Source organism: Lissotriton vulgaris, chromosome 3_1 (genome assembly GCF_964263255.1).
Source record: "Lissotriton vulgaris chromosome 3_1, aLisVul1.2, whole genome shotgun sequence".
Classification (NCBI taxonomy): Eukaryota; Metazoa; Chordata; class Amphibia; order Caudata; family Salamandridae; genus Lissotriton; species Lissotriton vulgaris.
The window spans coordinates 468,367,018-468,394,797 of NC_141689.1; the positions used below are offsets into that span (position 1 = coordinate 468,367,018).

The 27,780-nt window shown below is 45.2% G+C and overlaps 2 protein-coding genes across 2 annotated transcripts in view; one reads left to right on the top strand and one right to left on the bottom strand.

Annotated features, from left to right (window-relative positions):
* The window catches only part of SREK1IP1 (SREK1 interacting protein 1), a 196,232-nt gene extending 180,167 nt beyond the window's left edge, over nucleotides 1-16,065 (bottom strand). The window contains exon 1 of the mRNA XM_086960690.1: nucleotides 15,784-16,065. Coding sequence (XP_086816816.1) covers nucleotides 15,784-15,796 — 13 coding nt within the window. The 5' untranslated portion in view covers nucleotides 15,797-16,065. The remainder of the gene's footprint in view (nucleotides 1-15,783) is intronic.
* Nucleotides 16,066-16,157: 92 nt separating this feature from the next.
* Nucleotides 16,158-27,780, top strand: part of CWC27 (CWC27 spliceosome associated cyclophilin) — a 1,011,903-nt gene continuing 1,000,280 nt past the window's right edge. The window contains exon 1 of the mRNA XM_086960691.1: nucleotides 16,158-16,350. Coding sequence (XP_086816817.1) covers nucleotides 16,309-16,350 — 42 coding nt within the window. The 5' untranslated portion in view covers nucleotides 16,158-16,308. The remainder of the gene's footprint in view (nucleotides 16,351-27,780) is intronic.

Here is a 27,780-nt window from a genome sequence, read left to right on the forward strand (position 1 = left end):
AAGCTCTCACCCAGTCAAGAGATCAGGGCTAGATCCAACACCGTTTTTTAGCTCACTGCACCATCCCAGTTTCAGAACCTGGCTGTATGCAAATTAGTCTGTTCCTGTTCCAGTGCATGATGGGAACAGGGCAAACCAAACTACAAAAGCCAATTCTTACACTGGGAAGGAAACAAGCTCCCGGGGAGCGGTTTCTGGCATTACAGCCGTCTTCGGCCCGGTTTGCTTGAATCCTGATGGTGCAATGAGCAAGGGTCTGGTGAAGAATTGGCTTGGTAGTTTAGTCTGCCCTGTTCCCATGATGCACTGGGCCAGGGACAGACTGATTTGCATATAGCCAGGTTCTGAGCTGGGATGGGGCAGTGAGATAAATAACGGTGATGGATCAAGCCCTGATCTTTGGACTGGGTAAGAGTGGTCTGTTTAACTCAGACACTCTGTTCATCACCACCCCCTTTTTGTAAATCGTTTGTGATGGCCTCTCTTCCCTCCTCCCATCTGGTTATGGCAGGTCAGGTGTTGTTTTTTGTTGTTGTAGTTTTATATAGCGCGAACATGACCCGAAGGTAGTGGAGCGCTTTACATGAGCAGCAATTTCATGACACTTTGAATTTACAATCAAAGGCTCTCCTAAGAACCCTTTCAAAGGTTAATAGGGAATTAAACAGAACTACCATGGCTGGTGTTTAACATGGGAGCATTTACACTAATGTATTGTCTGCCTTATCGGCTGTCAGGGAAGGAGCCATGCGAAGTAATGTAGCCGGCACGTGCAGCGACCGATTACAGCCAGCGATAAGGGGGGCTAAGGGTGTGGATTGAAAGCTTTGAACACTGTGAAGGAAGGGGCATGTGCCAACGTGGTTGCACCGGTTACAGATGCAGGGAGGAGGGTGCGAGTATCAGTATGTGGGAGAGTGGGGGAGAGCTAGGGGTGTGAAAGCTGGCATCTTCCAAAATGCCAGATATAAACAGGAACACTCGCTACCAATGCCTCTCCCATTTCGAAGCCCATGGCCAGAAGTGAGAAACATTCATTTTATCATCACATGAACAGTGGTAGGACCAAGTGTTGTTTTTGCTCAGCTTTGAAGAGGAGTGTTTTTTTCTTCCGAGTGTCATTTTGGATGCCATGGAAATAACTGTAGATTCAGTCGTTTCATCTTAAAGTGGTGTCAGGATCTTGCGGCCGGACATTTTTGCTGCAAAACGCGCCGAGAATGGAAGCCTTTCACCACAGGCGCATCTAGGCAAAGTACAACCCTTCATCGGGGGTGTGGGGGGGAGGCAGCTAACCCTGGTCTGAGCATCCCTAAATGCAGATATTAATGGCATGCCTTGGTGAACACATGGGCGATTTTGTAAATGTTGTTTCCTCTTACACCATTGCCACAAAAGATTGATCGATGCACGTTCGTGTCTTCAGTCTTCTCCACAGAAATAACTAAGGTGCGGTCTCCTTCAGCATGAGACTCAGGATGAAATGGCTGACATGAAAATATTAACACGGCGGACCGGGGGAAGAAAAGAGAGAACAATACAAGTCTACTGCGAAAGAGTCAAACTTAAAAGTAAAAACATCTATAATCAATTAGAAGTATCACATAGAAGAGCGTAGCGTGTAAGTGTATGATGAAAGCAACAGTGTACCAAACACATTCTAGCACAAAATCTTCCAACCATGGTCCAGAGGTGTCGGGCTATTCCAACCCTTTCCGGATAACGGCGAACTATATAAATGGTGTATAATTAGATCCTTTATTTGTAAATGTATCTTCCGTTAATATGCTGCCATTGTTCTGCATTAGTACCAGCAATGATCTTAATGTAAATAATAAATATTGAAATGTTTCAATTCTGCAATGATGACACTGAATTAAACATTACTGAGGCCTGTGAAAGGAGTACTGATCTTCAGAATGCCTCGCTAGTTCTGTTATGTTCACTCTATGTTAGATATACAAGTCCTTTTGCCCTTCAAGTATGGTCCATATCTTAAACCCTATCATTTCCCTTTTCAGCACCCTCTTCTCTCTCTCTCTCTCTCTCTCTCTCTCTCTCTCCCTCTCTCTCTCTCTCTCTCTCTCCGGAACACACTTCCATGTACTTCTTTCACTTTATCACCCACCAAATACACAAAGGAATCACACACTTGTTAGCATATCTTAAACCCCATCTCTTTTCTCTTCAGCACCCTCTTTTCTCACTCTCCTGAACACACTTCCATGTACTTTCCTTCATCACCCACCAAAAACAGAACGCCCATGTGCACTTGTAAGCACTGCATTTTCTTTCACTCTCACCTTGTCAATATTTTGATAGCTGCCTACCTCCTTCACACACACATTTACACACAATAACCACTGACTGGAACTGTGAGAAAGTCGCACTGCCTCCAGCCTCAACCTGAAAGCTTTCAATCTCGTCCTGTTATAACCACCTCCAGGTGACTGAGTTCAAAGTATGTACTACATAACATAATATACTAAACGAAAAAAAAAATCATCTTGGTAATAGCTAACACTCAGGGAATACAAGATTAAGTAAAGTAGGAAATATATCCCTGGTATTGAATAGATTATAGTTTTTTACATTTAGTATTCAGAAATCAATAAGTATTTTTGCCAATAAAGTTAAGGAAATGAACATACTGCCCGCTAGGGACTTGTTTAATGTCCATTTGTAATTACTTCCGGTTCTGACACCCGCAAGGACCCGGTCCACTTTAAGCCTTAAGGATAACACACTGCTACTCCATAAAGGTTCAATAAGAAAAACAAGCATTGGCAAAGCCAGTAGGTGTTGGCTGCCTGCCTTTTAGCGTTGTCAGTGTTTTTTTTGTAAGCCTTTATAATTGGGATGAATCAGCTGCAGAGATACCATCTTGAATTTGACACGTGGGGGGGGGGGGGATGGGGGGGGTTGAACAGATTCAGCCATTTTAGATCCAACACAGGCCTGAGGTCTCCGGTATGCTTTTCGACCAGAAAAAGAATGGAATAAACCCTGAGCCCCACTTAGTCTGTGGGAACTGGAACCACGACCCTTTTTCCACAAGACTCGGAACCCTTGTCAGGAGAGCTCTTCTTCTCAATCCATCCTGGGGACAAGGTGTGACCTGAAAACTGTCCGGGTCTCATCGTAAAACCAATGCGAAACCCCTCTGTCACCACCTTAACGACCCACTGATCCGAAATGGAACATCTCTACCTGTCTTCAAAAAGAGACAGGCGTCCCCTCACTTGTACCCTGTTCACAGCCATACAGTCAGAGTTTGAAAATAGAGGAGGAGGTGGAAGAATAGGTAGGGAACCTAGACTTGTCAGTGGAAGGAGCACCCCGGCCAAACCCCTGCCACAAAGGGGCTGGTGAGCCCTCTCTTGCCTAGACGGACCAAAAGACCTCCGAACACCAAAGAACCATGGACAGGCCGACCTCTCCAGAGCCAGAAGTTTGCAATCTTCAGCAGACTTCTCAACCGTATCCTCCAGAGAAGGCCCATAGAGTTTCACCTCAGAGAAAGGAATTTTCATCAATAATTCCTTCTGTGTTGCATCATTGCATCCGCCTTCCAAGAACATAACCACACCTGTCGGCGAGCAGAGACAGAAGAGACAGCCTTACAGGCCACCTACCCCAAGGAATCAAAAGAGATGTTAGATAAGAGCCGCACCTGCTGCTCCATCAGAGCGAGTGTGGGTGAAATGTCCCTACCCTGATCCATCAACTCAATCAAAGACTGAAAGTCTTTCAGCAAAGACTGAACAGTATACAATGAATAGGCCCCAGCTCTAATAGCACAATTGGAAGTTCCAACAGTACGCTTAACAGCTGCATCCACCTTCTTATCAACAGGGTCTGCCGGAGAAGAATCCCCGGAAATAATAGCATCCTGTGAAGTCATGCCGGCCATCAATAAATCCACTTGCACAGAAGCAGGGAACTTTTCTGTAAAGTCCTGCAAAGGATAGCGCCTCGCCATAAAAAAAAAAAAAAACACAGAACCCCATTCAGATTCCAAAACCCTTAGAACCGAATAATTAAAAGATAATGACTCCGGTTCCTTCTTCTGATACTGGGAAAATAAATTTGTGTCTTCCTCAGACACTCCCGCCTCAGGAAACAACAACAAATCAGACCAAATGTGCTGAAGGCAATTCTTCAAGTCCGTACCTTGCACATAACGACACTTCAGCTCCAAATCTTCCTCCCCATCAGAATCGTGCAAGGGAACACGATCCATCCTCAACTTTTTAGAAGGAGGAACAGCCTCCATGTCCTGGAATACAGCAGCCTGAATCATCTGTTGAATAACTGCTAACAAAGGAAGCGATTCTGATGGCTGACTCTACCTCCTCCACGTAATGGGACTCCCCAAATGCTTTGCCACCTGACTCCATCACGCATCACAGCAACACACTGCCCAACACAGGAATAAATAAACTAACCAAACCAGCAAACACCCAATGTCAAAGACGTCCCACTTGCCAGGGAAACACTCCCATAATGCACAGTGACAGCCACCGGTACGTCCTCAAGCTTGCACGCGACTTGCAACCAGTAAATAGATCCCCAGGGCCACCCGCAAGTATGAACCTCTGCCCGTAACTTAGTCACGCCCAAAGTCCCTTGAGAGGAAACCGCAGACAGAAAGACGAGGCCGAACCTAGACTACCCTGCATGGCGCTAAATGCAGCACAAGGGAAGGTTGGAAAGGTGAGTAAACACCTTACAGAAAGACTGCGACTCACCAGGAAGTGCACTTAAGCAGGACAAGACCGGCAGAGTAACCAGCAATTTTCACACAGTAAGCGTCCAGCACAGACAAGGACGGAACCGCGCTCCCTGAGAGTCCGCTATAGCAGGACCACCAAACTCAGGGAGCATGAGACACAGAACACACAACATGAATTTGACCCAGCCTGACCAGCAAACCTTGACCCCAGGGACACTGGAGTCTGCTAAAGCAGGACCTCAATCCCACTTAACTGAAAACAGGAAACTGCACTCGGAGTAGTGCAGAAACGAAAAAACAGGTCTTTGTGGTGTGTTGGGACTCCTTTTATCCCATTGGGGGATAGAGGTGGGGGCCATGTCGGAGGGATGGGAGACTAGTAGGCTGGCTTTCTTTTGCTTGGAGGTTTGGTGCGAGCCTATTGTATTGTATTTTATTGTAATTGCATTTGTATAGCGGTTACTACTCCTGACGAGGCGTCAAAGCGCTTTTTCGGCGAGTAGCACGCTACTCCCGGACCCATAGAGGATTAGTGTGTGAAACATGCAAGTACATTTTAAATGGTGGATATGTGTAACGACCAGATTCTTAGAACAGGCAGCTCACCAACCGTGGCTAACCCAGTCGTCACGTAACGACACTCTTCTCAGGCCACTATTTACAAGATATCTAAAATACTCACCTGAGAGGTGAAAAGAAGCTATTTACAAGCCTATACAGTCAAACATACCACTAACATCTAATGGATTCCATAACTCATCCTATATTTACCTCATATTATATTCTTTAAAGTCTCCCGACGATTTTTTAACGTCTCCCGACGATATCTTTAACGTCACCCGACGATATCTTTAACGTCACCCGACGATATCTTTAACGTCACCCGACGATATACACTAATGGGGATACTAATGGGGATTCACCTTTAAGAGTTATTTCCCAAATGAAGTTCACACTCTCCCCTCAGCATCAGTTACCTTTGCAGAAGGGCATATCCCATCCTTCTGTATGACAGCACCTGGTTAAAAGGAAAGGTCAATCTCATTCATAAAAACAACATTCAAAGATATTTATCATTAAATCTTTATTCTACAATTAAGCATGACAGAATGAGCAAAAGAGACATGAGTTAAATTAGTTGCTACCTATAACCTAAAAGGGGAGTAAACATGACTGATTAGATATATTCTACACTAAGCTCAGAACGCCTCACCTTAGACGTGCGTCTTTCCATTTCAGCAGCGGAGCTGATCCCTCTCTCTCTCGCTTTGTCTTCAATGTGCTCGGGACTCTGCTCTCTCTCTAAGGCTCACAAATACACGTCCGCACCGCTACGCCTCATCTACGCTGCCATGGTTCCGAAATACTCGAACCCTCTTCTGGACTCAGTCTCTGCCACTCCTGTATGATGTCACTACAGGATTCTCAATCACTTTTCTTCTTCGTTTCAGGGTTTCAATTAGCTGATGGTATCAGTCTCTATGCACCAGTGTTAGACCTGTCTGCCTTTGGGTAGTCCCTCCAATTTATTATTTATTTTGTCCCCTTTTTGCCCCTCATTCCCTTACTATCTTTTTGGGTCCACTAGATTTTTATGGTGCTGGCCTGGGGGATAGATGCTCTTTTCCCCTCATAATTTTTTACCTTAGGCCTAGGTGCCTTTTCTGACTGGAATTCACCCAGTTCAACAAAATGGTGGCTACCAACTGTCACAACTGCCATTCCCTAGAATGCCCCATAGGTTAACATTAAGGCCTTCCAGAACCTTCTGGACCCTGAGTGGACAGGCTATATAAGGGCAGAGGTCAGGAAGCCATTTTGTGCAGTTTATTGAGCTTGAGGAGAGAGGCAGTGGTGTGGGGAGGTGGACGCACAAGAAGTAGTTAGCTTGTCAGTGGAATAGGCAGCCTCTTCGTGGAGACGTTCCCCCACTCGCCCCTGACCAAACCCTCTTACTGGAGTTGCTGACTGGAGGAATCAGTGGGTTACCGACTGCCCCCTTTCAACCCTTCAACTCTTGTGATTTTGTCACTGACCGTGAAGGAAACCCCCCCCCCCCTTTTGTCAGATCACCTTACCGGTTAACCAACGGAAGATCCGAAGGAGTCGAAGCTCCCTACGCTGCCCTAGAAACCACCGAAGTGGAGGTGTGCCTTCTGAGGCCTGCCGGGTTTAGCGCATGGGCGAGGGAGCACTGGCCTCGCGCAGACTCTGTGGCGTTGGTCCCTGTGTGAAGTCTGAATAGTGCTGGGCGCTGCGCAGACTCGGAGTGAAGCTGGTCCCTGTGCGGCTGAGGCGGTGCCGCCTGGAGACGCTACTTTTCCGCGCATGGGAACGAAGGATTGGTGCGAGCAGCGTGGGAAACTGGTTCCCCGGCAGCAGCGGTCTGGGCTTTCCTCGCGTCTGGCGTGAGGGCGCTGAACTCGACAACGGGACCAAGAGCGATTGAAGAGACTGTGCCCCGCTCTACGACGAGTAGCTTCAAGTAAGGTGGAAGGAGGGGGGGGAAGAGGTTAACGAGTGACTGGGGAAGCGGGCCCCTGTCTCCAGAGGCCTCCATAGTCCTCTCTGTTGAGATCTGAGGCCAGGATCAGCGGAAGGGAGTACGAGGGGGTAGCGCTCCCTGATAGCCGGCCAGCTGTCAGTGGCCGAGTAAACTGTAACGCTCCAGCTGAGCCAGACTGGTGGGTTTCCACAGTAGAAACAGTGGTGTTACCAAGGGGATATCGGTGGAGTTCCCTGTGGGCGTCTAGATAAAGGGGAGCAACAGATCAAAGCATAAAGCTTCAAGAAACACAGACAGGGAATTAGTCAACTACAGTAACAGGCCTTCTAGGAGTCATTTGAAGAGAACAGTTCCTTCTGGAGGGCAGAGTGAACACTATCTTGCACCAAAGTTAAAATAAGACATGATTCTTACACTGCCTATCTGAGCTGTGTCAAATCCCTGTGGGAGAATCCCTGTGATTTTTTAAACTAAGGCAGACATAACGTGAGCTAGCATGTGGTAGAGGATAGATCTGGCTTGTCTGTTGCCCGTTAGCATTGAGTGGGGGTGAGAGCTAAAACTCAAAGGAATCAACCGTGAAAGTTCCTGAAATTACCTGTAAATGCAATGCTGTACTGTGGAAGCGGAGTATATTAATTACTTTAAATCACTTGTCTTCTCCATTGACTGTGTAGCACTGTTGGTGAATTGGTGGGTGCAGGAGTGTGGAATTTGAAGAAACTGACAAAACAAGTGTAATATGGATTTGTAAAGTGTTTTCTAATATTCAAGGTGAAAAGGAGTTAAAGGAGAAATGTTGATGTAAAAGAAATATAGTGAAACAAATATATTTTTATAAAACAAACCATATTTTTCCATAATTACCGGTGTAGTGTCATTTTTGAGTGTGATTGCATTGAGTTACTGCTGGGCGGTGTGCAACCTTTACACATGTGCCTCTACTTAGTGACTGTCTTACCCTAGGCCAGGCTACCCTATGTGACCTGGCATCTCTAGGTCCAACAACCAGCCTTTGGACCAACTTCTTCGGTCTACTCCACACGTTGCTCTCTCTCTACTCTCTACTTGCTCCTTGATAATATAGAGCTCACTTTCACCTCAAGGACGGATCCCGTACGCTCATCACAATGATATTCTTTTGAACACTTATGAACACGCCTATCCTCCACTCAAAAACGTCCATGTATAGAAACTACCTCTAACCCTCTACCTCAACGGTGCACCCTGGACCCCTAGACATCTCTACCTCAAGGGGCACCTCGGACGCAACAGAATATTTTTATTTTTTTCGTGAACACTTATGAACACATTTATCCTCCTCCCAAACTGTATATGTTTATGTTTTCTTCCCCTCCTGTTGTAAAGCGCTCCGATACCCCCAAGTCTGGTCAGCGCTATAGAAAACTTCTAAAATAAAATAACCTGAGGGATAGCTCTGCTATGAGACTAAGACTGGAGGAAGAGGCTGTGTAACCTGAGAGATAGCTCTGCTGTGAGCCTGTAAGATGGGAGGAAGGGGCTGTGTAACCTGAGCGATAGCAATGCTGTGGGAGCCTGTAAGACTGGAGGAAGAGGTTGTGAAAACTAAGAGATAGCTCTGCTGTGGGAGCCTGTAACACTGGAGGAAGAGGCTATGTAACCTGAGAGATAGCTCTGCTGTGAGCCTGTAAGACTGGAGGAAGAGGCTGCGTAACCTGAGGGAGAGGCTGTGTAACCTGAGGGATAGCTCTGCTGTGAGCCTGTAAGACTGGAGGAAGAGGCTGTGTAACTAGAGGGAAAGCTACACTGTGGGAGCCTGTAAGACTGGAGGAAGAGGCTGCGTAACCTGAGATAGCTCTGCTGTGAGCCTGTAAGAAGAGGCTGTGTAACCTGAGGGATAGACTGGAGGGAGAGGCTGTGTAACCTGAGAGATAGCTCTGCTGTGAGCATGCTCCACTTGAGGAAGAGGCTGTGTAACCCGAAGTATAGCTCTGCGGTGAGACTGTAAGATTGGAGGAATAGGCTGTGTAACCAGAGGGATATCTCTGCTGTGGGAGCCTGTAAGACTGGAGGAAGATGCTGTGTAACCCGAGGGATAGATCTCATGTGAGCCTGTAAGACTGGAGGAAGAGGCTGTGCAACTTGAGGGATAGCTCTGCTGTGGGAGCCTGTAAGACTGGAAGAAAGGTCTGTTTAGCCTGTGGGATAGCTCTGCTGTGGGAGCATGTAAGACTGGAGGAAGAGGCTGTGTAACCTTAGAGTTAGCTCTGCTGTGAGACCATAAGACTGGAGGAAGAGGCTGTGTAACCTGAGCAATAGCTCTGTTGTGGAAGCCTGTAAGACTGGAGGAAGAGGCTGTGTAACCTGAGGGATAGCTCTGCTGTGGGAGCCTGTAAGACTGGAGGAAGAGGATGTGTAACCTGAGAGATAGCTCTGCTGTGAGATTGTAAGACATGAGAGGGGACAGGGCCTGGAGCATGACTGCTCCACTGGAGGAAGAGGCTGTTTAACCTGAGAGATAGCTTTGCTGTGAGAGCCTGTAAGACTGTAGGACTAGGCTGTGTAACCTGAGAGATAGCTCTGCTGTGGGAGCCTTTAAGTCTGGAGGAAGAGGTAGTGTAACCTGAGAGATAGCTCTGCTGTGGGAGCCTGAAAGACTGGATGAAGAGGCTGGGTAACCTGAGGGATAGCTCTGCTGTGCATGCCTGCTTCACTGGAGGAAGAGGATGTGTAACCTGAGGGATAGCTCTGCTGTGAGACTAAGACTGAAGTAAGAGGCTGTGTAACTTGAGGGATAGCTCTGCTGTGAGAATAAGACTGGAGGAAGAGGCTGTGTAACCCGAGGGATAGCTCTGCTGTGGGAGCCTGTAAGACAGGAGGAAGAGGCTGTGAAACCTGAGAGATGGCTCTGCTGTTAGCCTGTAAAACTGGAGGAAGAGGCTGTGTAACCCGAGAGATAGCTGTGCTACGCGAGCATGTAAGATTGGAGGAAGAGGCTGTATAACGCGAGGGGTAGCTCTGCTGTGGGATCCTGTAAGACTGGAGGAAGAGGCTGTGCAACCTGAGAGATAGCTCTGCTGTGAGCCTGTAAAACTGGAGGAAGAGGCTGTGTAACCCAAGGGATAGCTCTACTATGGGAGCCTGTGAGACTGGAGGAAGAGGCTGTGTAAGCCGAATCATAGCTCTGCTGTGGGAGCCTGTAAGAAGAGGCCGTGTAACCTGAGAGATAGCTCCTCTGTGCATGCCTGCTCCAGTGGATAAAGAGGCTGTGTAACCTGAGGGATAGCTCTGATGTGAGACTAAGACTGGCGGAAGAGGCTGTGCAACCTGAGGGATAGCTCTGCTATGAGACTAAGACTGCAGGAAGAGGCTGTGTAACCTTAGAGATAGCTCTGCTGTGGGAGCCTGTAACAATGGATGAAGAGTCTGTATAACCAGAGGGATAGCTAAGTATAGATGCTTTGGGTATTGGGTGGTTATTGGTTGTGGATTAACCCTGGACTGGATTGTGAGTAACCCTGCACAGGTCTCCGTAGGCCACAAGATCACACAGTGAATCATCCACCCGCCCCTACCCCGCCCGAGACTGAGCGCATCTGCTGCAGCACGAGTGATCGCTGCCCCCTTTTCCCTCACCGACTCACCGCAGGAGCCTGGAGTTGGTGCTGGGGGTGCTGTGCGTGGAGCACCGGCAGAGCTGTGCACGGAGCTTCAGGTAATGCTCACGGTGCACCTGCAGAGGAGTGCACAGAGCAGCAGGGAGTGTTGCTGGGTTTAGGTGCACCGGAAGAGCTGTGCACGGAGTGCTGTGCACTGAAAAGTGGGAGTGCTGTGCACGGAGCAGCGGGAGCGCTTTAGGGAATGCTCACGGTGCACCAGCAGAGCTGTCTGGGCCTCAGTGGGGGAGCGCTCCTCTTCGTCTGCGATCTGTCACTTTCGTTTCTCTCACTTTTGGTTCTCTCATCGCTGTCCTGTAAGTTTGTCGTCTCTTAACTTCATGCCAGCTGATCGGGCTCGGGGAGGGGGTGGTGAGGGAGGTCACAGGCTCGTCTGTGCTGGAATTCCAAGGAGGGGAGAGTGCTCATAACAGCTCATCTGCCTCAGGGCTGTACTGAAGAATTTTCTTATCTGCTTGTTAACTAAACGATCAGATTAGAAAAGTCTTTACGCAGCCATAAAGCAGGCTATCGTGTCCGGAAGGACAGTACGAAAAGCAGACAGGGTGGCAGCCAAAAACTCTCTTTTCTAATGGGAAGCCAGCGTTTACCATAAACGCTGACACTACCCAATGAAAAAGAGGGGCGGGGCTTAGAGTCCCTTTTACCCATCTTGTATTTACAAGATCTCTCAGAGAGGCGGAGCAGGGTTCTGCCCTGCCACGCCCAGCTAAGACCTAAAAACTTGGAGGGAGCACTGGGTAGTTCCCAAGTCCTAGGTGGAGAGCAGCTCCTTTGTATGAACACTCTACAACACCAAAACTCTAAATCTGCGCTCCTCAAATGTCTGCGTTTCTAGCAGAGTTTTTAAGCATAGTATTAGCACAGTGCCCTTTAACCCAGCAGTTAGAACTCTGTGACTAAGTCCTCACTAACAACTACCCCGTCACGCATACCCTTTGGCCGTTCCTCCTATGGAGTTTGGTGGACAATCCCCTGCTAGTGACCAACCCTCACAGCACCCGACCTTCAGCCATGCGTAGCGTGGGTTTGGGCATAGGGCCTGGGCACAGCACCAATAGACACTCGCCCAACTTTCTTTTGTGGGCCCTATAATAATCTAATGCCAATTTGGCTGTATTCCTGCAAATTTTCGCCGTGGATGGCACACCGAGTACTGTTGAGTCCATGGCGTTGTGAATTTTTTTTAACAATTCTGTTTTTTTACAATTTGCCTGACAGGATGTTCTTTTAGAATTCCACTTCCACCCTCTCCCCAAAAGGGCCAGGGCAGTCAGGGTACACCTACCCTTTGCACTTATATGTTGTTTTATTCTAATTTTCAGAACAAGGGAACCGAGTCCCTGAATACTCAAATGGTGGCTGCAATATTTCTCTTCATGCTGTGGCTAGCCAATCACAGCATTCAATCTCGCCAGATTGCTCCTAGATCCACAAGACCAGCCAATCAGACTGCTTCATTTGTTGTTTTTTCCCCCTCAGTACTCCTTCTTTGGTACATCACAAGATATCTATTAATATTACATCATCATTTCTCTCAAAAGGCTGAATGGATTTTCACCAAATCACGAAAAGAACGCTTACTAAGTAAAGATCCAGCTTTCTGCCAAATTTGGTGATATTCTGGTTAGCTGTTTTGGTTACATTGTTGTCTAAAGTTCATTTGGAAAACTTCATAGAGAACACATGTTTAGCTACCGCCCCTTTTTCTCTGTTTGCTTGACAGATCACCCTGAAACTTTCCTGGAAGGAGCCAAAGTGGATGAACATTTTTTGTTGTTGTAAAGTTTCATGAAGATCTGTCAAACAGTGTCAAAGCTATTAGCAAAACAAAAAGATTATTTGCTATGGAAACTCAGCTCTAACTACAACTCTATCACTACACAGTGGTGACCATCATCACTATGGAATATAGGTATATATTTACAAACTCAGCATAATACCACACGCCTTAACAAACTTTTCTTCACTAAATCAAGGAGTGAAACTTGGATCACAAGCCACAAAAGAGGATTCACTAAATGTGATAAATGCGAGGCCTGTAAAATCGGGAAAAACACAAAACATCTCACAGATTTCAAGGGCAAACAATTTAAGATCACCTACAAAATCACATGTGAAACGACATATGTAGTATATATGATTACATGCGATTGTGGCCTGAGATATATTGGTAGTACTATCTACCCAGTGAAGAAAAGGATATTAGAACACAACAGTGCGTTACAAAATCATGCCACCAATTGTGTAATGATGAAACATCTAGCCACACATGAAGGTCACACTTGGCAAAACATTAGATACTGTAGGATTGCCCATATTCCCCAACACGAAAGGGGTGGCGATAGAACATTAAAATTGAGACGCCTTGAGTCAAGAATCATACGTTTCAGGACGAAACAGCCAACAGGCCTCAACGCTGACGAAGAACTTTATGTTCATTTGTAAGAAGCCTTGTATGTTTCTTAGGATTATAGGACTAAAAGCGACTTACTCCATAATGAGAATCAAATGCCCCATATGAAGTTATATGTGAATGCATAAATTATTCTCAAGGATGATAACTGACCACATGCACAGTATGACATTAAAGAAATAGGCATATAGCGTTATTATCAGTACAAACATACTGAATATTTAGGCCACTCATGCAGTTATTAACTTGGTATGGCACACAAGTAGCTATTATGTCAAGTCCATAGCAATCGAGCAACAAAGTTCATGTGATTACACTATGTTTCAATTATGCTTACTTTAGTGAATGCAATTCTATATAACCTCTCAACTACTTTTGAAAAATCAGTTAATTTGCAGGACAAATTTGATTGCTGACATAGATTTAATGGTAAAAACAACAATTGATGGACGGAATGTTGCACAATGGCAAAACATTCACCCCCAGTCACAGATCTGGGTTTCATCCATGGTTATTTTGCTCACCACACCACCCCAGTTCAGACATGGCCATATGCAAATCAGTCTTCAAACTGTGCCTCATGGGAACAGTCCAGCCCGAACTGCCAAGCCATGTCTTCCCTGGACCGGAATCAAGCATCCTAGGACCGGTTTCTGGCTATCCGCCTTCATCAGCCAGGATAGCTTGATTCCAGTGGCATGGAGAGCACCTAATGGTAACTCACATGGTGCGGCTCGTGTATAACAAAACCCGTTCAGTTGCCTTGATGGCTTCCCTCGCTTGTGTTTTGAACACCACACCCACTGCGCATGGGAATCTCGTCTCCAAGTGGAGTTAATGACTGGGGACTTGTGTAGTGAGTGTTTAAAGTGAGTGGTGAAAAAGGTGGACATAAAGAGTGAGGTGAAGTGGTGAATTCTAGGAAAAAGTGAATGTGGTGTCCTTATGTACATGTGATCTAAGTTACTAAGTTTGTAGTAGATGAACTGCAAGAATGGTACATATATGGCATATATATATATATATATATATATATATATACACACACACACGATATATATATGCAGAAATTTCGGGTGACTATTAGAAAAAATGTGTTACGGTGTGTTTTATTATATGGAGTTTTCAATGCCTAACAACATGCCATCCATTCAAACCCTGTAGACGTTCTACTGAGGGCGTAGTGAGAAAACTAATAACTTAAAAAGTGTCATTCTAGACCTCCGAGGCAGTCTCTATTCTCATCCCCATAACCCCGCTCTGTAATTACACAGTGTAGAACACTTCCGAGAATTCTTGCACATGTAGGGGTAAAAGGGTACTGGGAGTCGCTCAACTGCGCCTATGGAATCTTCAGTCACAAGGTTAGTCCCGACACTCTCTCAAAGAACGCAGCAAGTGCAATCTTCCATTTTCTGCAGAAGAGATCCAGAGGGCAGGGTAGACTAGTCGAATCTTTCATCAACCACAGTACCTGTACAGTTAAGGGTTGAGCGAGAAGTAAATCACAGAGAGATCTTTGGAGAAGGTGCGTAATTCATTTAGAGGAATGTTTAGGAGATTAAATTAGTGAACACGCAAGACCTGACTGACACCATTGAGTCAATCAGGTGATATTGCAAGTCAACAATTCTGGCAGTTCAGCAGATTGTGTTGATTCGTTGGATTTCCACGAATTAAGACACAGCCATAACGTAGTAAGTCATTGTTATATGGAGCAACCCACCACAACCTAAATAATTATGGTCTAGACAGGCAAATGGGATATCAAACTGCCACCCTCTTCGAAAACGTTGTAAATGCTTACGTGCCTAAAGCCATGCAATCCATGCTACACTTGTTCAAAATGGTGAGGGCGGCCAATGACAATAAGAACGCATCTCTCCGTCACCCTTTTTTCTTTTTAAAACAAATCATTTAAGACCGTGGATCCAATTGAACGGGGCCAGGTATAACTTCTACTACACGCCGATTCGTTAAATGAAAGCACAGCACTGAGCAGGAGCCATCGGGTTACTATTATTTATGCATTTATTTAATGTTGCAGTTTTATATAGCGCTAACTCGACCCGAAGGTACCGGAGCGCTTTGCACAAGCACCAGTTACGCTACACAGGTACACATTCATTTTTGGTAGGCAAGGAGAGATTAATTGGTTTTCCCAGAATTACAGGATGTTGAGCCGACGCCAAGGCTGGAACCTGGTTCCCCAGGTCCAAAGTCGGCAGCTCTGGTATTAAGTAGATTTTACAGCACATTAACTGTAGCACACAGCTTTTAATGTGGGCAGGGAGGGTTCTGGGGGACTGTTTGAAGAAGCATATCACAAACCAAACCCCAGAGCGCTCATTGCTGAACGGTTCATCCCCAATTTCCCGGCATCCATATGGTCACGCACAGTGATAACATATTAGAAACCTCCACACCCTTCCAGCCCAATGCATCTTAGCGAACGTAGCAATGTTACCTGGTACAGCCATTACAACTCCCCCCTATTCTACTGCAGGATTTGTGTAGCTCGTTGCCCGCTCCACAACTTCAAAACTTCCCCCAAACAAACGTCTTACGCCCTGGAGAAAGTAAGCCGCTCGCGCTCTCTAGCCGGTGTTATTTTGGTGGTGCACCGGGTCGTACCAGTGCAGTTGCAGGGGAGCTTTGTGTCGTCTACCTAATACAGCTCGGTGGCCTCCGTTTACTGCGGCCACGCCACTCACTGTCTGCAGGACGGGATTTTAGCTAACTCTGGAATGCAGAAAAAGGGTCACTATCCCCCGACTCTACCATCTACTAGTTTATTTTTTTTTACGTAGCACGGGATCCCCCCCCCGCCTCCTGTCGAATGGTTCAGACTGTTCTCCAACAAGGAAGCGTCAAGCGTCTAGAGTGTGCAAACGCGAATGTTTTAACGGGACCGCTGGAACACGTAGTTTGTATAACCTTGTCTGTGGGCGCGTTGAAAGCAGAACTGGTGGTGACTGTTTAGCTGTGGAACATGAGCAACATTTATATCCAGGAGCCTCCTACGAACGGGAAGGTAAAGATGGGGGACTGTAAACACTGATGCACCAGCGAACAGCATGAGGCGCTGCGCAGTGTGACTGAGCGAGAGCATAATACTAAGCAGGCACTCCAAGGGAGGCAGTTTAGCCCAACGAGGGAGATTTATCACTGTTTGTATAGTTAAGTTGTGTCCACCCCAGGACACCGTATATGTTGCATGCGCCGGAATTCTTTACAATCGCCTGGGTACACGAAGACCGAAGCAGGCACATTGTTCATATGTACACCCGCCACGGTGCGGGGGCGTGCGTTTAACTCTCGCACAGCTTCATGCCTAAAAGCCGCGAGGTGGTGATCGTCACGTGTGAGACTTTAAGCCAGTGCGTTTAAGATTAAAAAAAAATAATAATAACATAGAATATTTTGATTACTGATAATTAAAGACCTATTGGATGTAACTGAACAATGTCTGTAATTAATGTGCAGTAGGCTGAAAACGACATAGCAAAGGTGTTGGAACCACGTAGGTACCTATAGCTTGATGATGGAGGCTTGCCATTGATGGCCCCAACCCAGGTTACCCCGCTTATCATGTATGCAGCGACCTTCTTCCAGTCATTATACAATTAGAGACCTAACAAGCACTGGCGTTGCCAATAGGTCTCGCAGTAGGAAAGTTGGAGCTATTACAATTGCAAATAACAATGCCTTTTATTTTTGTTTTCATTTTAAAAACATAAAGGGCTTTGTCATTTACAAAACCAATCACTCCAACTTTCCTACTGCGAGACCTATTGTGCACTGCACAGTGTGGGTGAAAGTGGCACTGCGTGGGTGTGAGTGGCTTTGAGTGAGTGGCGTTGCGTGGGTGAGTGGCGTTGCATGGGTGAGTGGCGTTGCATGGGTGAGTGGCGTTGCATGTGTGAGTGTTGTTGCGCGGGTGAGTGGCGTTGCATGGGTGAGTGGCGTTGCATGTGTGAGTGTTGTTGCGCGGGTGAGTGGCGTTGCGTGGGTGAGTGGTGTTGCGTGTGTGAGTTGCGTTGCGTGTGTGAGTGGCATTGCATGGGTGAGTGTGGCGTTGCGTGTGTGAGAGTGGGCTTGCATGGGTGTGAGTGGCGTTGTGTGTCTGAAAGTGGTGCTGTGTGGGTAAAAGTGGCACTGCGTGGGTGTGAGTGGATTTGCGTGAGTGAGTGGCGTTGCGTGGGTGAGTGGCGTTGCATGTGTGAGTGGTGCGTTAGTGAGTGGCGTTGCATGTGTGAGTGGCGTTGCATGTGTGAGTGGCGTTGCATGTGTGAGTGGCATTGCATGTGTGAGTGGCGTTGCATGTGTGAGTGGCGTTGCGTGGATGAGTGGCGTTGCGTGGATGAGTGGCGTTGCGTGGATGAGTGGCGTTGCGTGTGATTGGGGTTGCGTGGGTGAGTTGTGTTGCGTGTGTGTGAGTGGCGTTGCGTAGGTGAGTGGCGTTGCATGTGTGAGTGGCGTTGCATGTGTGAGTGGCGTTGCATGTGTGAGTGGTGTTGCGTGGGTGAGTGGCGTTGCATGGATGAGTGGCGTTGCGTGTGTGAGTGGCGTTGCGTGAGTGAGTTGCGTTGCGTGTGTGAGTGGTGTTGCTTGGGTGAGTGGCGTTGCGTGGGTGAGTGGTGTTGCGTGGGTGATAGTGGGCTTGCGTGGGTGTGAGTGGCGTTGTGTGTCTGAAAGTGGTGCTGTGTGGGTAAAAGTGGCACTGCGTGGATGTGAGTGGCTTTGCGTGAGTGAGTGGTGTTGCTTGGGTGAGTGGCGTTGCGTGGGTGAGTGGTGTTGCGTGTGTGTGGGGTTGCGTGTGTGGGGGGGTTGGGTGTGTGGGGGGGTTGTGTTTGTCGGGGGGTTGTGTGTGTTGGGGGGTGTGTGTGTGGGGAGTTGAATTATTATTTACCTTGCAACCGAGCTGCTTCTGTTCACAAGCTTGAAAGCAGCAGTTACATAAATCGAGAGCTGCAGCATGCCCATGGCTCGCCAGTGCATGTTGCAAATGAAACAAAGCATAATGTATTCGGATCGCATTACAAAAAAAGCCGCATGTAAAATCCAGACCCTCTCTTGCCACAATGTATTAAGGCAGCACACAGAGAGGGAAAGGGGAATATTTTAACCTCCTCTGGGCTCATGGTAGAAAAAAATGGGAATCAAAAGGCGCATGTCCCATGACATACAAGCCATTTCGTGTGAAAATGCATCAGCTAAAAGGCATGGCACTGACAGAAACAGGAACTTGCCAACAAACACGAGCCTGCCAACCAAATGTAAATATTCTGCGTGCAGTGGAGCGCGAAGAGCAGCACGAAGAGCAGCACGAGTCTCTAATGTAAAATAAATACGCTGTGAGTAGTGAAGCGTGAAGGAGACCTCGAGCCTTCAAACTGAAAGGGAAAAGGCGCGAGGATCAAAAAGCGACGAATATCTCAGGCTGGAAACACATTATATATTAGTGACAGCAGGGGAACTCGAGCCTACTAATTAAATATAACAAAGTGTTTAGGGAGTCACGGCCTGCGTCCGTGAATAAGTGACTGTGGGGAGGGGGGCGGGGAGCAGAGCCTTTGATGTGGCCTGGCGCAGGAGAAATGCTGCTGCTGCTAATTAAATACAAAAAGTGTTTAGGGAGTCACGGCTGCCGAGAATAACAAGGCAGTGCTGGGAGGGGGGCTGCGCACCAACTGAAGTGTTCTTTGCACGGCCTGCGGCCGTGTGAAGTGATAAGCCTTTGAAGTATGTCATGGCGCCTGAGGGGAGAGCAGAGAGAAGAGAAGGCGAGACCTAAAAATAAGACTGATTCACAAAGATGAATGTAAAACATTTAAAACAAGCACATAAAGAGGCAGGCAGATGAGATAGTGGAGAGGGGCGTGGGGGCGGTTAGAGAGATGAACAGAATAGCTGCGTGTGAAGCGTTACAAAGATGAATGTAAAACATTTAAAACAAGCACATAAAGAAGCAGGCAGAGAAGATAGTGGAGAGGGGGTATGATAAAACAAGCAACACACCAAGCAGATGAGCACAAATTAAAAGCGGCGCTGTTATTTAATAAAGGCCTAAGGGCATGTTGTGTCAGAGGTGGGAGGTGTCTGGAAGCGGCACTGTTACTAAATAAATCAAAGAGCACAGGCATGCTGTGACGGAGGTGTGAGAGGTCTGGCAGGGAACAGATGGCCTGGCCGTGAAGCAGGGGGCGGGGCAGCGCTGGGGAAGCCTGTGGGAGGGTGATTGATGCCTTTGATGTGTGGAGGGAGGAGAGCCTTTTGCGAGCCTTGTGCAGGAGAAATGCTGCCGATGCGCGTGCTTGTTTGCTCACGTGTTTCACGTGAACTTCATGAAAACCGCGGCTGAAAGCCCTTGGTTTGAGGAGGATTTTGCCAACATGAATTCTCGCTCCGCTCAATCCGCTTGCGCGCATTGATAGGTCGCGAGACCTAAAAAGGGACCAGTCATGCATATTCATATTTCGATATAACAAAGAGTGGCAATGGGCAGTATCCCTAATGGGGTTCAGGTAAAAAGCCAAGGAACACATTACTATGCCACTTACCCTTAATAGTTGCTTGGCATTATGGCTGAAGGCACCCATGTCTAAAGGAGTACCACTTTGTGGTGTTCTACTATCACTTACCAGACTATAACACTTATTTTGTTTGTAGAGCTGTATTTGTCTGGAGACTTGTGACATGGGTAGCCAAAAATTGACGTCACAAGTGGTGAATGCTACTTCACAGTCATCCTCATGCCTCTCTTACTCACTAACTATAGTGTAGTGTAGTTCCTATATCCCTAATAGGCTCTGTGCATTGGAAAAATATACACTATAGTTTTGACATAGAACTGAAGTCAGTATGTCTTTATCGAGTACATTAAACTTAATTACTTGTGTGTGCCAGCTAACTCAGAGGTCACCAGAAACTTTCTCAAATGAACAAGAAGGGATTAGTCTCTGACAACCGCATAAACATGACCACTTTGTTTCCCTTAGAGTCGGAACAATATCTTCAGAGTTGTGGAAACAACAGATAACCGTTTCACTCAGTCAATCATCCATGCTTTGTTTCTACAGAGTTTGCACAGAAATAGAGAGACAGGCATTTCAATAAAAAGGGTTTATTGAACAGCCCTCTTTCTCATGCAAGAGATATGAACTGCTACAATTGTAAGACAGAATGCGAAGTATAGTGCGTACAGCGTTAACAGTAATATAAAATAATACTGTAATAGCATGGTCTGTAGCTATGACATATATAAAAATACATACATAAATACCAGAGGCTAAAATACTCAACTGTTTTTTCTAAAATAATCCTACTCCAGTGTACCTAACCTAAGTCTAGTACAAGGGAAAAAGTAGGCGCTGTCTTAGAATAAGTTTAGTTTTGCCAAGGATTGCCAAAGGTTTCTCTAGGTTCTAATCAGCTCCATACCTTAGAATGAGAGAGGTTGGTATCTCTTTCCCAGGTCTCGATTTTCTATCACACCGCAAGGGGAGTCACAAACACTGGAGCTGGATTCTCAGCCAGGAGGATGACCGCTTCTGGTCAGTGCGTGAGTTGGGGACTGGGCTTCATTCGGGACTTGCTGTGGCGAGCCGCGTGCAAGTAGGTAGTCAAACCGCAACTTGCCTTGCCATAACAAGTGAAGGCATATTTATACCTTGAAGGTGTTTAGGAATGCCGGTATTGACGTAAAAGTCGGGCAAATGAACGTCATGAATGTACCCCTAAGGAATAGATGTTCATGCATAATAAATGAGTTCTTGGAGAAATCAATATCCAGGCAAGGGGAAGTCCCTAAAGCTTAAGAGTCTGGTTTTCCAAGAATTTGTTGTGACATAGATGAACGGATGTAAGTAGCCATGCCTGTATTTGGTTAGCATGAGCTATGCCTAAATAAGGGCTGGATTTCTATGCCTATATAAGGGCAATGTGAATTGTACCTATATAATGGCATGAATCGGGAAATTCATACTGAATCTGTCGATACACAACACCCACTCCACTTTCTTATGTACGATGTTACTAAATTCTAAACTTGTTAAAACATAAAAATATATCTACATAAAAAATGCATTGGTGCTGTACACATTAAAGCAAGGTTTCATTCTAAGCACATATTTACATTTGAAATGCTAAATAAATGAATCATGAAACTATACATTGATGAAATGGCTCGTAAATACAGTAGAAAATGGGCCGAAACCATTCCATGTCATATCACATAAAACTGTTTGTTTAAGGACAAGGTCATATATTGTCTCTGGAAGTATTCAAAGAATTCTTGTTCTCTATGAATAGTTCTACTATAAGCAGAGTACTTGTGCCAAAAATGAAAAATACAAATTTGGAGAAAAAAATTAATCATAGGAAAAAGTTCTTCGTTTTCAAAAATGAAGGTCACATTCAAAGTCTCTCAGAACACTGTGTGCCAAAATCAAAAGTCCGTGATAGGGCTTGGAGAAAACATGAAATACTCTATGTCTGTAGACAAAAAGTCGTCTACCATTATAGGCGAAAGTTGGATTACCTCGTTTAGAAGATTAACCGCACATAGATGTGAAGCATCGCCTTCAGCATTGGTCACATCAGCAATGTTCGTATCGGATGTTACCTGCACGCCTGTTGTTTCCTCTCATACCTCAGCAGTTGCAATTTGCGTCTGTGAGATCTCAATAAATGCCGCCATCAGAATTGGTAGCCGCTGGGGACAACAGAGAGCATGAACCATCACCAGGTCCAGCAAAGTATCAACATCCGTTGGCATGACAGTGTGGAGTGATAGACAGATGTCTAGCACGCATTCTTCTCCGCATAGCAGGCAGCGTAGAGCAGGTAAGATGCAATCTTGCCAGATTGGTCTGAATGACAGAAACCATGTGGTACTTAATTCTCGTAGACGAGGTAAACCCAGAATTTGAACAATGTGCTCACAACACTTCATCTCCAATAGAGCTCGCTCTATGGTGCTTGGAGTGGCACTGGTGATTTGGCTTGCCATATTGTAGCAGTAGGAGCAAAAATAGTATCCCTGCAACAAGTCCAAAAAGTAGTGGCAGTCCGCCAAACACAGAATGTACGAAGTTGGGAAATATTCTGAGGACTGCTTGAAAAGGTGCTAACAGTCCTGAACATACGTTCTTAAATAGATGTACAATTCCCCTCGTATCAGACATGTTTAAGATACGACCTAGCATTTCTGAGAAATGTATAGGGCAGTTTGTATTCAAAAGGGCATGTACCTCGGCAGAAGTCCTTGCGACTTGTAGATCATAGGTTTCTTTGGCTGAGGTCAACGGCACAGTTTTTTTTGCGAAATAATGGCTTTCATTCTGCTTAGAGTATCAATTTGTATAGAAGAGATGTTCAGTGAAGGCCATAAAGGCGACTCCCTGGCTGTCTTGGTTTGTGGAAACAATACTTACATACAGCAAGTGTCCCTGGAGGGCACAGTTACTAGATATGGAATACTTGGCAACATGCCACAGCAGCAGTGATCGTTCAACGTGAGGTAACTTCCATTTGAAAGTTGTCCAAAAATTGGATCAATCACCGCAGCTGGTGAGCCTTGCAGGTGACAGGATAAGCTGTTGGAGGAACCATCGCAGGCACAAAGGAGAGAACCGCTTAGTGCGTTTTCAAAGTTTGTACCGCTAAGAAACACTTCACGCCCCCACTCCAACATCTGTGTCTGTATGGTAAATCCCAGGATGTCTTTATGTTCTCTTTACCCAACCTTTCATATTTGCCTGCTGGTATGTGTTTTAGACAATGCCGAAAATTGAAAATTGTAACTGGCAGAGTGATTGTCCCATGTATTATCCATTCTGTAGCTGGTTTTTCTGCCACTGTGAATGGTAATCTTATCAGCTTTTCAATGCTCAGCACCGTATAGTCTGCTCCCCTTTGTGCCAGTTTGATCTGTTTATCAGTGAGATTGAATTCTGAAAACAGTGACGTAGTATTGATTAAACGCCAAGGCACATTGCCTAAATGCAAGTTTTGGAGCGTCCAGCCTAATAGCATGATGGAACGTAACTAAGACTGACCATGTTGCAACATGACCATGTCTTGTCCCATGATGTCTATGGCAGATGATACTATGCTGTCCAATGAATATATACTGGACGACAGAGTTGTTAACCCATTGTCAACTACAGAGAGAGATTTCTCTAAATTAATACGATTCATTTCTTGCATTCGTTCTGCATTTTCTGCTTGCGTAATCTTCCATATTTCGTTATATGCAGCATATATACTGGCATATATGAAACGTTTTTGACCCAGTTTTCTTGGCCCTAGCAAGAGTTCCCAAAGGTCTGCGCCATCTTTAAGTAAAGATAAGTATTGTTTTACATCCTGTAGTGTAGCACTCTAGCCAATCAAGGCATAGCCTCCCTACACTGTATTTTGTTATTACCCCAGGATGCTATCTTTGAACATATCTTGAGTCTGGCATATTGACTTTGAAACCTTGAGTTTTGTTCAGGAATCGATCTTGACAGTTATTTGCGTCTAGGTGCCAGAGTAACCATTTGTTCCAATCTGATCTGTTGTGATGCAAAATATTATGTACATCGACCTCCCCGTGTAGAGCTATTACCCACAGGTATTGGTATGTTCGGTGTGTTTAAGTCCTTGATCTTGGCTAACTCAAGTCAAGACGTTTGTTGGACAGTGTCATTCAAAAACATAATTTGCTCAGGGATGATACAGGCGCTAAACAAAGCTTTTATCCCCTGCACATTCCAGTCTTTCGTACCCCAAACAGTTTTTGTCTCAATGTTGTCTTTCCAAAAGTCGAAACCCTGTCTAGACAGTTGGCCATAGGGGTAATAAAGTCACTTAATGAAATCTTGAATTGGTGTGGAATCTTCAACAGCTCCGACGGGACAAAAATTCCATATTCTGTTTTGTCCCAAGCTATACCATCAGGTATAGGGACGGCTGTGATGTTCACTGCTGACAAGTCTCTTTGTTCACGATGAGATGATTTGTGTGATTTGAGTAGTAAGTTGACTTTCCGACTTGCTGTGTTCATTTTTACATATCTTCCATTTATTAGCATATCCAGAGTTATTACTAGAGTTCCAAAGTAGAATAAAAATATTCCCAACACAATCCATCATTCATTCCATGGTAAAACCAGATAAATTCTTTCCAGGTGATGAAAAAGGTCTGTTGCTTGTTCTTTGAAAGTTCTTTGTGCTGGCGTTGTTTCAGGTTCGCTGGGATCCTCAGAAAACGTATCAAAGTTAATGAAATAGCCTGAAGCAGTTCTGTCAATGGTTGGAATTGCATCCGGATTTGGTGAAATCACTGGAACCACTTGACCACTTGTCACTTCATTGTAGACAAGTGCTTCAGGACGAACTTTTATTTGGGTCTCAAGAGGAACGAGTTCCATAGCTTTGTTGCATAGTCCTTCTTTTCTTACTGCAGATTCTTCAACGGTGATGAGTCTCTCAGTTTGAACCTCTTGGATTGTAGCTAGAGGAGTGCGTCTGCTACATTGTCTGAGTCCACTCGGCCTATTGCTTAGTATCGGCCGCATAGTGTGGTTTGATCAGGTTGAAAAAACGGGGTTCGCAGAGAGCACTCCAGATTATCCTTAAATTACTCCTATTGTACAATTGGTGCTGAGACTGTTAAGGGGCGTCACTGGAACTTGTTTAATTTGACACCAACTGGGGTGTTAGTCCAGTCCTGCACTGTTCACGTAGTGTTAACCACACCTTCTATATTTGTCAATATAAACTCCACTTAATCAAATGCTTACTATTGATTTATTTAACATTTTGTTTTTGCGATTAAATTCATGTTATATATCACATGATATTCCCAAAAACATTTGTTGCTCAGTACATTTCTTGTATTCTCACAGGTAATTACATTTGCTATAAATGAATCACTAGCACATTTACACTTCTTAATACATCCTAATCATATGCCCAATGCATTTCGGCACCTTGAGTGCCTTCCTCAGGGGCTGCCTCTACAAGAAAAAATAAAAATAGAAAACCAGTTGTTTATCATGTGTGTACATGGATGCTCAAATTGTTTGTGTAAAAAATTTGTTTGGTTATGTGTTCATACCTTCAGGTTGTATTAAGCCAACATCTGCAAAAAATATTTATGGACGTATGAATTACTTATGCCTCTTGGTTTTACCATGGAGGAATGATAATCACTTTCCCTACTCTTACCGTGATAATTACGAAGAATCTGTTTATGTGCTGTAACAAAAAGGAAAAACTGGATCACCAAGCTTTGGGATCCATACAGGCCTTGCTGGGACGCTTGTTTTTTCCACAGTGGTGGTTGGCTTCAGGAACACGTTACTTTGTTTAGTTCTTAGTTCATTTAAGTCCTGTAAAACAGCCAAACGACCTTTGATACCAAATTTCTTATTTTCCACCACTGATGTGTGACAATCAAGATCCCAGACCAACATTCCTGTCCCAAATAGGACGTCATATGGAGTGATAACCCCCAGAGAACTTCTTGGCAAGTTGTTAAGACTACGTTGGACACTTATTAGATGTTTGACCCACCTATCACCCGGACCTAATACCCTAGCTGATAGAGATTGCTTTATGTCCCGGGCTTTTCTTTCCACAACCGAATTTCTCTCTTGATGGAATGAAATTGAGTACCGCAATGCAACGCCCAAACTAGCCAAGGCTTCTTTGTAAGCTTAAGAGCTAAACGCAGGACCCTGGTCAGAATGTAGAATGCCAATTGCGTATGTGCCGATAAAGACTCGCAAATCTTGTATAACAGTTCGAGCGTCAGCCGAGCACTGAGGCCACATCCAAAAGAACCTTGTCTTAGTATTTATGGGACCGCATTTGTCCACAGGGACATCTGCTGGTAGATAGTCTAATGCTGTCTAACAATGGTGTCTGTACTGGGCTGGCTATGCTATAGTCCGGTATCTGGCGACGCTCTGTACTGTGATCTCTATTTCAGTTAATGCAATCAGTGACAAACGTGTGAATGTGTGCCTCTAACGCAGGTACAGGAGTTACGACCATTATGCGTTTCCCCTGGGCTAGGGCTCTTTCTTTTGCTACAGCGGTTTGAACTGCTGTCAGAATTGTTTCTGTAGAAGTGAATTTCATTTCTGCTTGGGTGTACAAATTTTATTTGTATGTGATTGGTACTTTTTCACCTTCATTAAAAGTTAAGTAGGTGAATCCGCATTGACCAGGAATGATTCGGATCACTAAGTTGCGTACGTTTACGCGTGTTTGTAAATGTTTGGTTGCTAACATGTCTGTTTGCAGCGAACGCAAAATTTCGGTATATTTTTGAGTTCAATTTACTGTTTTAAAATCAGGTTTGATTAATTCGTAGAGAGGTTTAAACCTTTCTGCATAGTTTAGAATGTATGTTCTTCCAAAATTCAGGAAACCTAGAATCGCTTGTAAATTCAGCGTTTTTTGAGGATGGAGCAGCGCATACTTTTTATTTTCATTGTTAAGGTGCAAGTTTCAATCACCCCTTGATATTCAAGTTGATCTAAGATCTCCCTGACCTGTTTTTTAGCTTCTTGCTTAACTGGGTTCTTCCTTTGTGTAGTTGGTTGATTTTTTAACTGGATTTTACGGTGAGGTGAATCCTCATCCCATCCTACATGATTATTGTATAATGCTGGGGCTTGGGTGACTGCCCATTTCCTGGCATAAGTATATTTTAAATGTATTGGAATATGATTAGAGAAGGCTGGCATAATGATGTCTTCGCCATGTGGGCACTCCCTGACAAATTCTGATGGCCAGTCCTGTTCTGCTAGAAGTATATCATAACCCTTGGAAAGTCGCTCCCAAAAGAGTGATTTCACTTTTCTTGGTATGTCTCCCTCCATCCTGAGTGTTATTTCATATAACCTATGTGGAGAGCTAACCCTGGTGTCTGCAGTTTCAACTTGAATGTCCTCATTTAAGTCCACTGTCTCCAGACGTCCCTTCAGGTTCTGGCGAGCAATTGTTATTTCTGCTGCGCTGTCCAACATTGTCTGAGCCCATTCTCCATTCTTGAGTTGTGTCCTCAAGATCCTCGGCATGTCTGATTTTTTTTTTTTTTATACCTGCTACCTTCTTTTTGGCGAATTGAAGTTTTTGTTTGCTTTTCTGAACATGTTGATCGTCTTTGGACTACACACGCTCTTTGTTTTCTGACCGTCCTCTTCTTTCGGATGTCTGTGACGATATCTGAAAGGTACGAGAGGAACGTTTATCAGTATCTTGATACCTGTCCGGTTTTCTCAAATTATCCCTATTCCTGAGGTTGTACCTCCTTTCAGAGGGCTCCTTTTGAGGAGACCTACCTCTGGATTGAGAATCTTTCTATTTTGAATGTTTGTTATTTTCCCACTTCTTTTTAGAAGAGGTAGGAGTGTTTTTAGTAAAGGCCCTTTCAGGATTTTCAGACAGTTGTGGTTTAACTA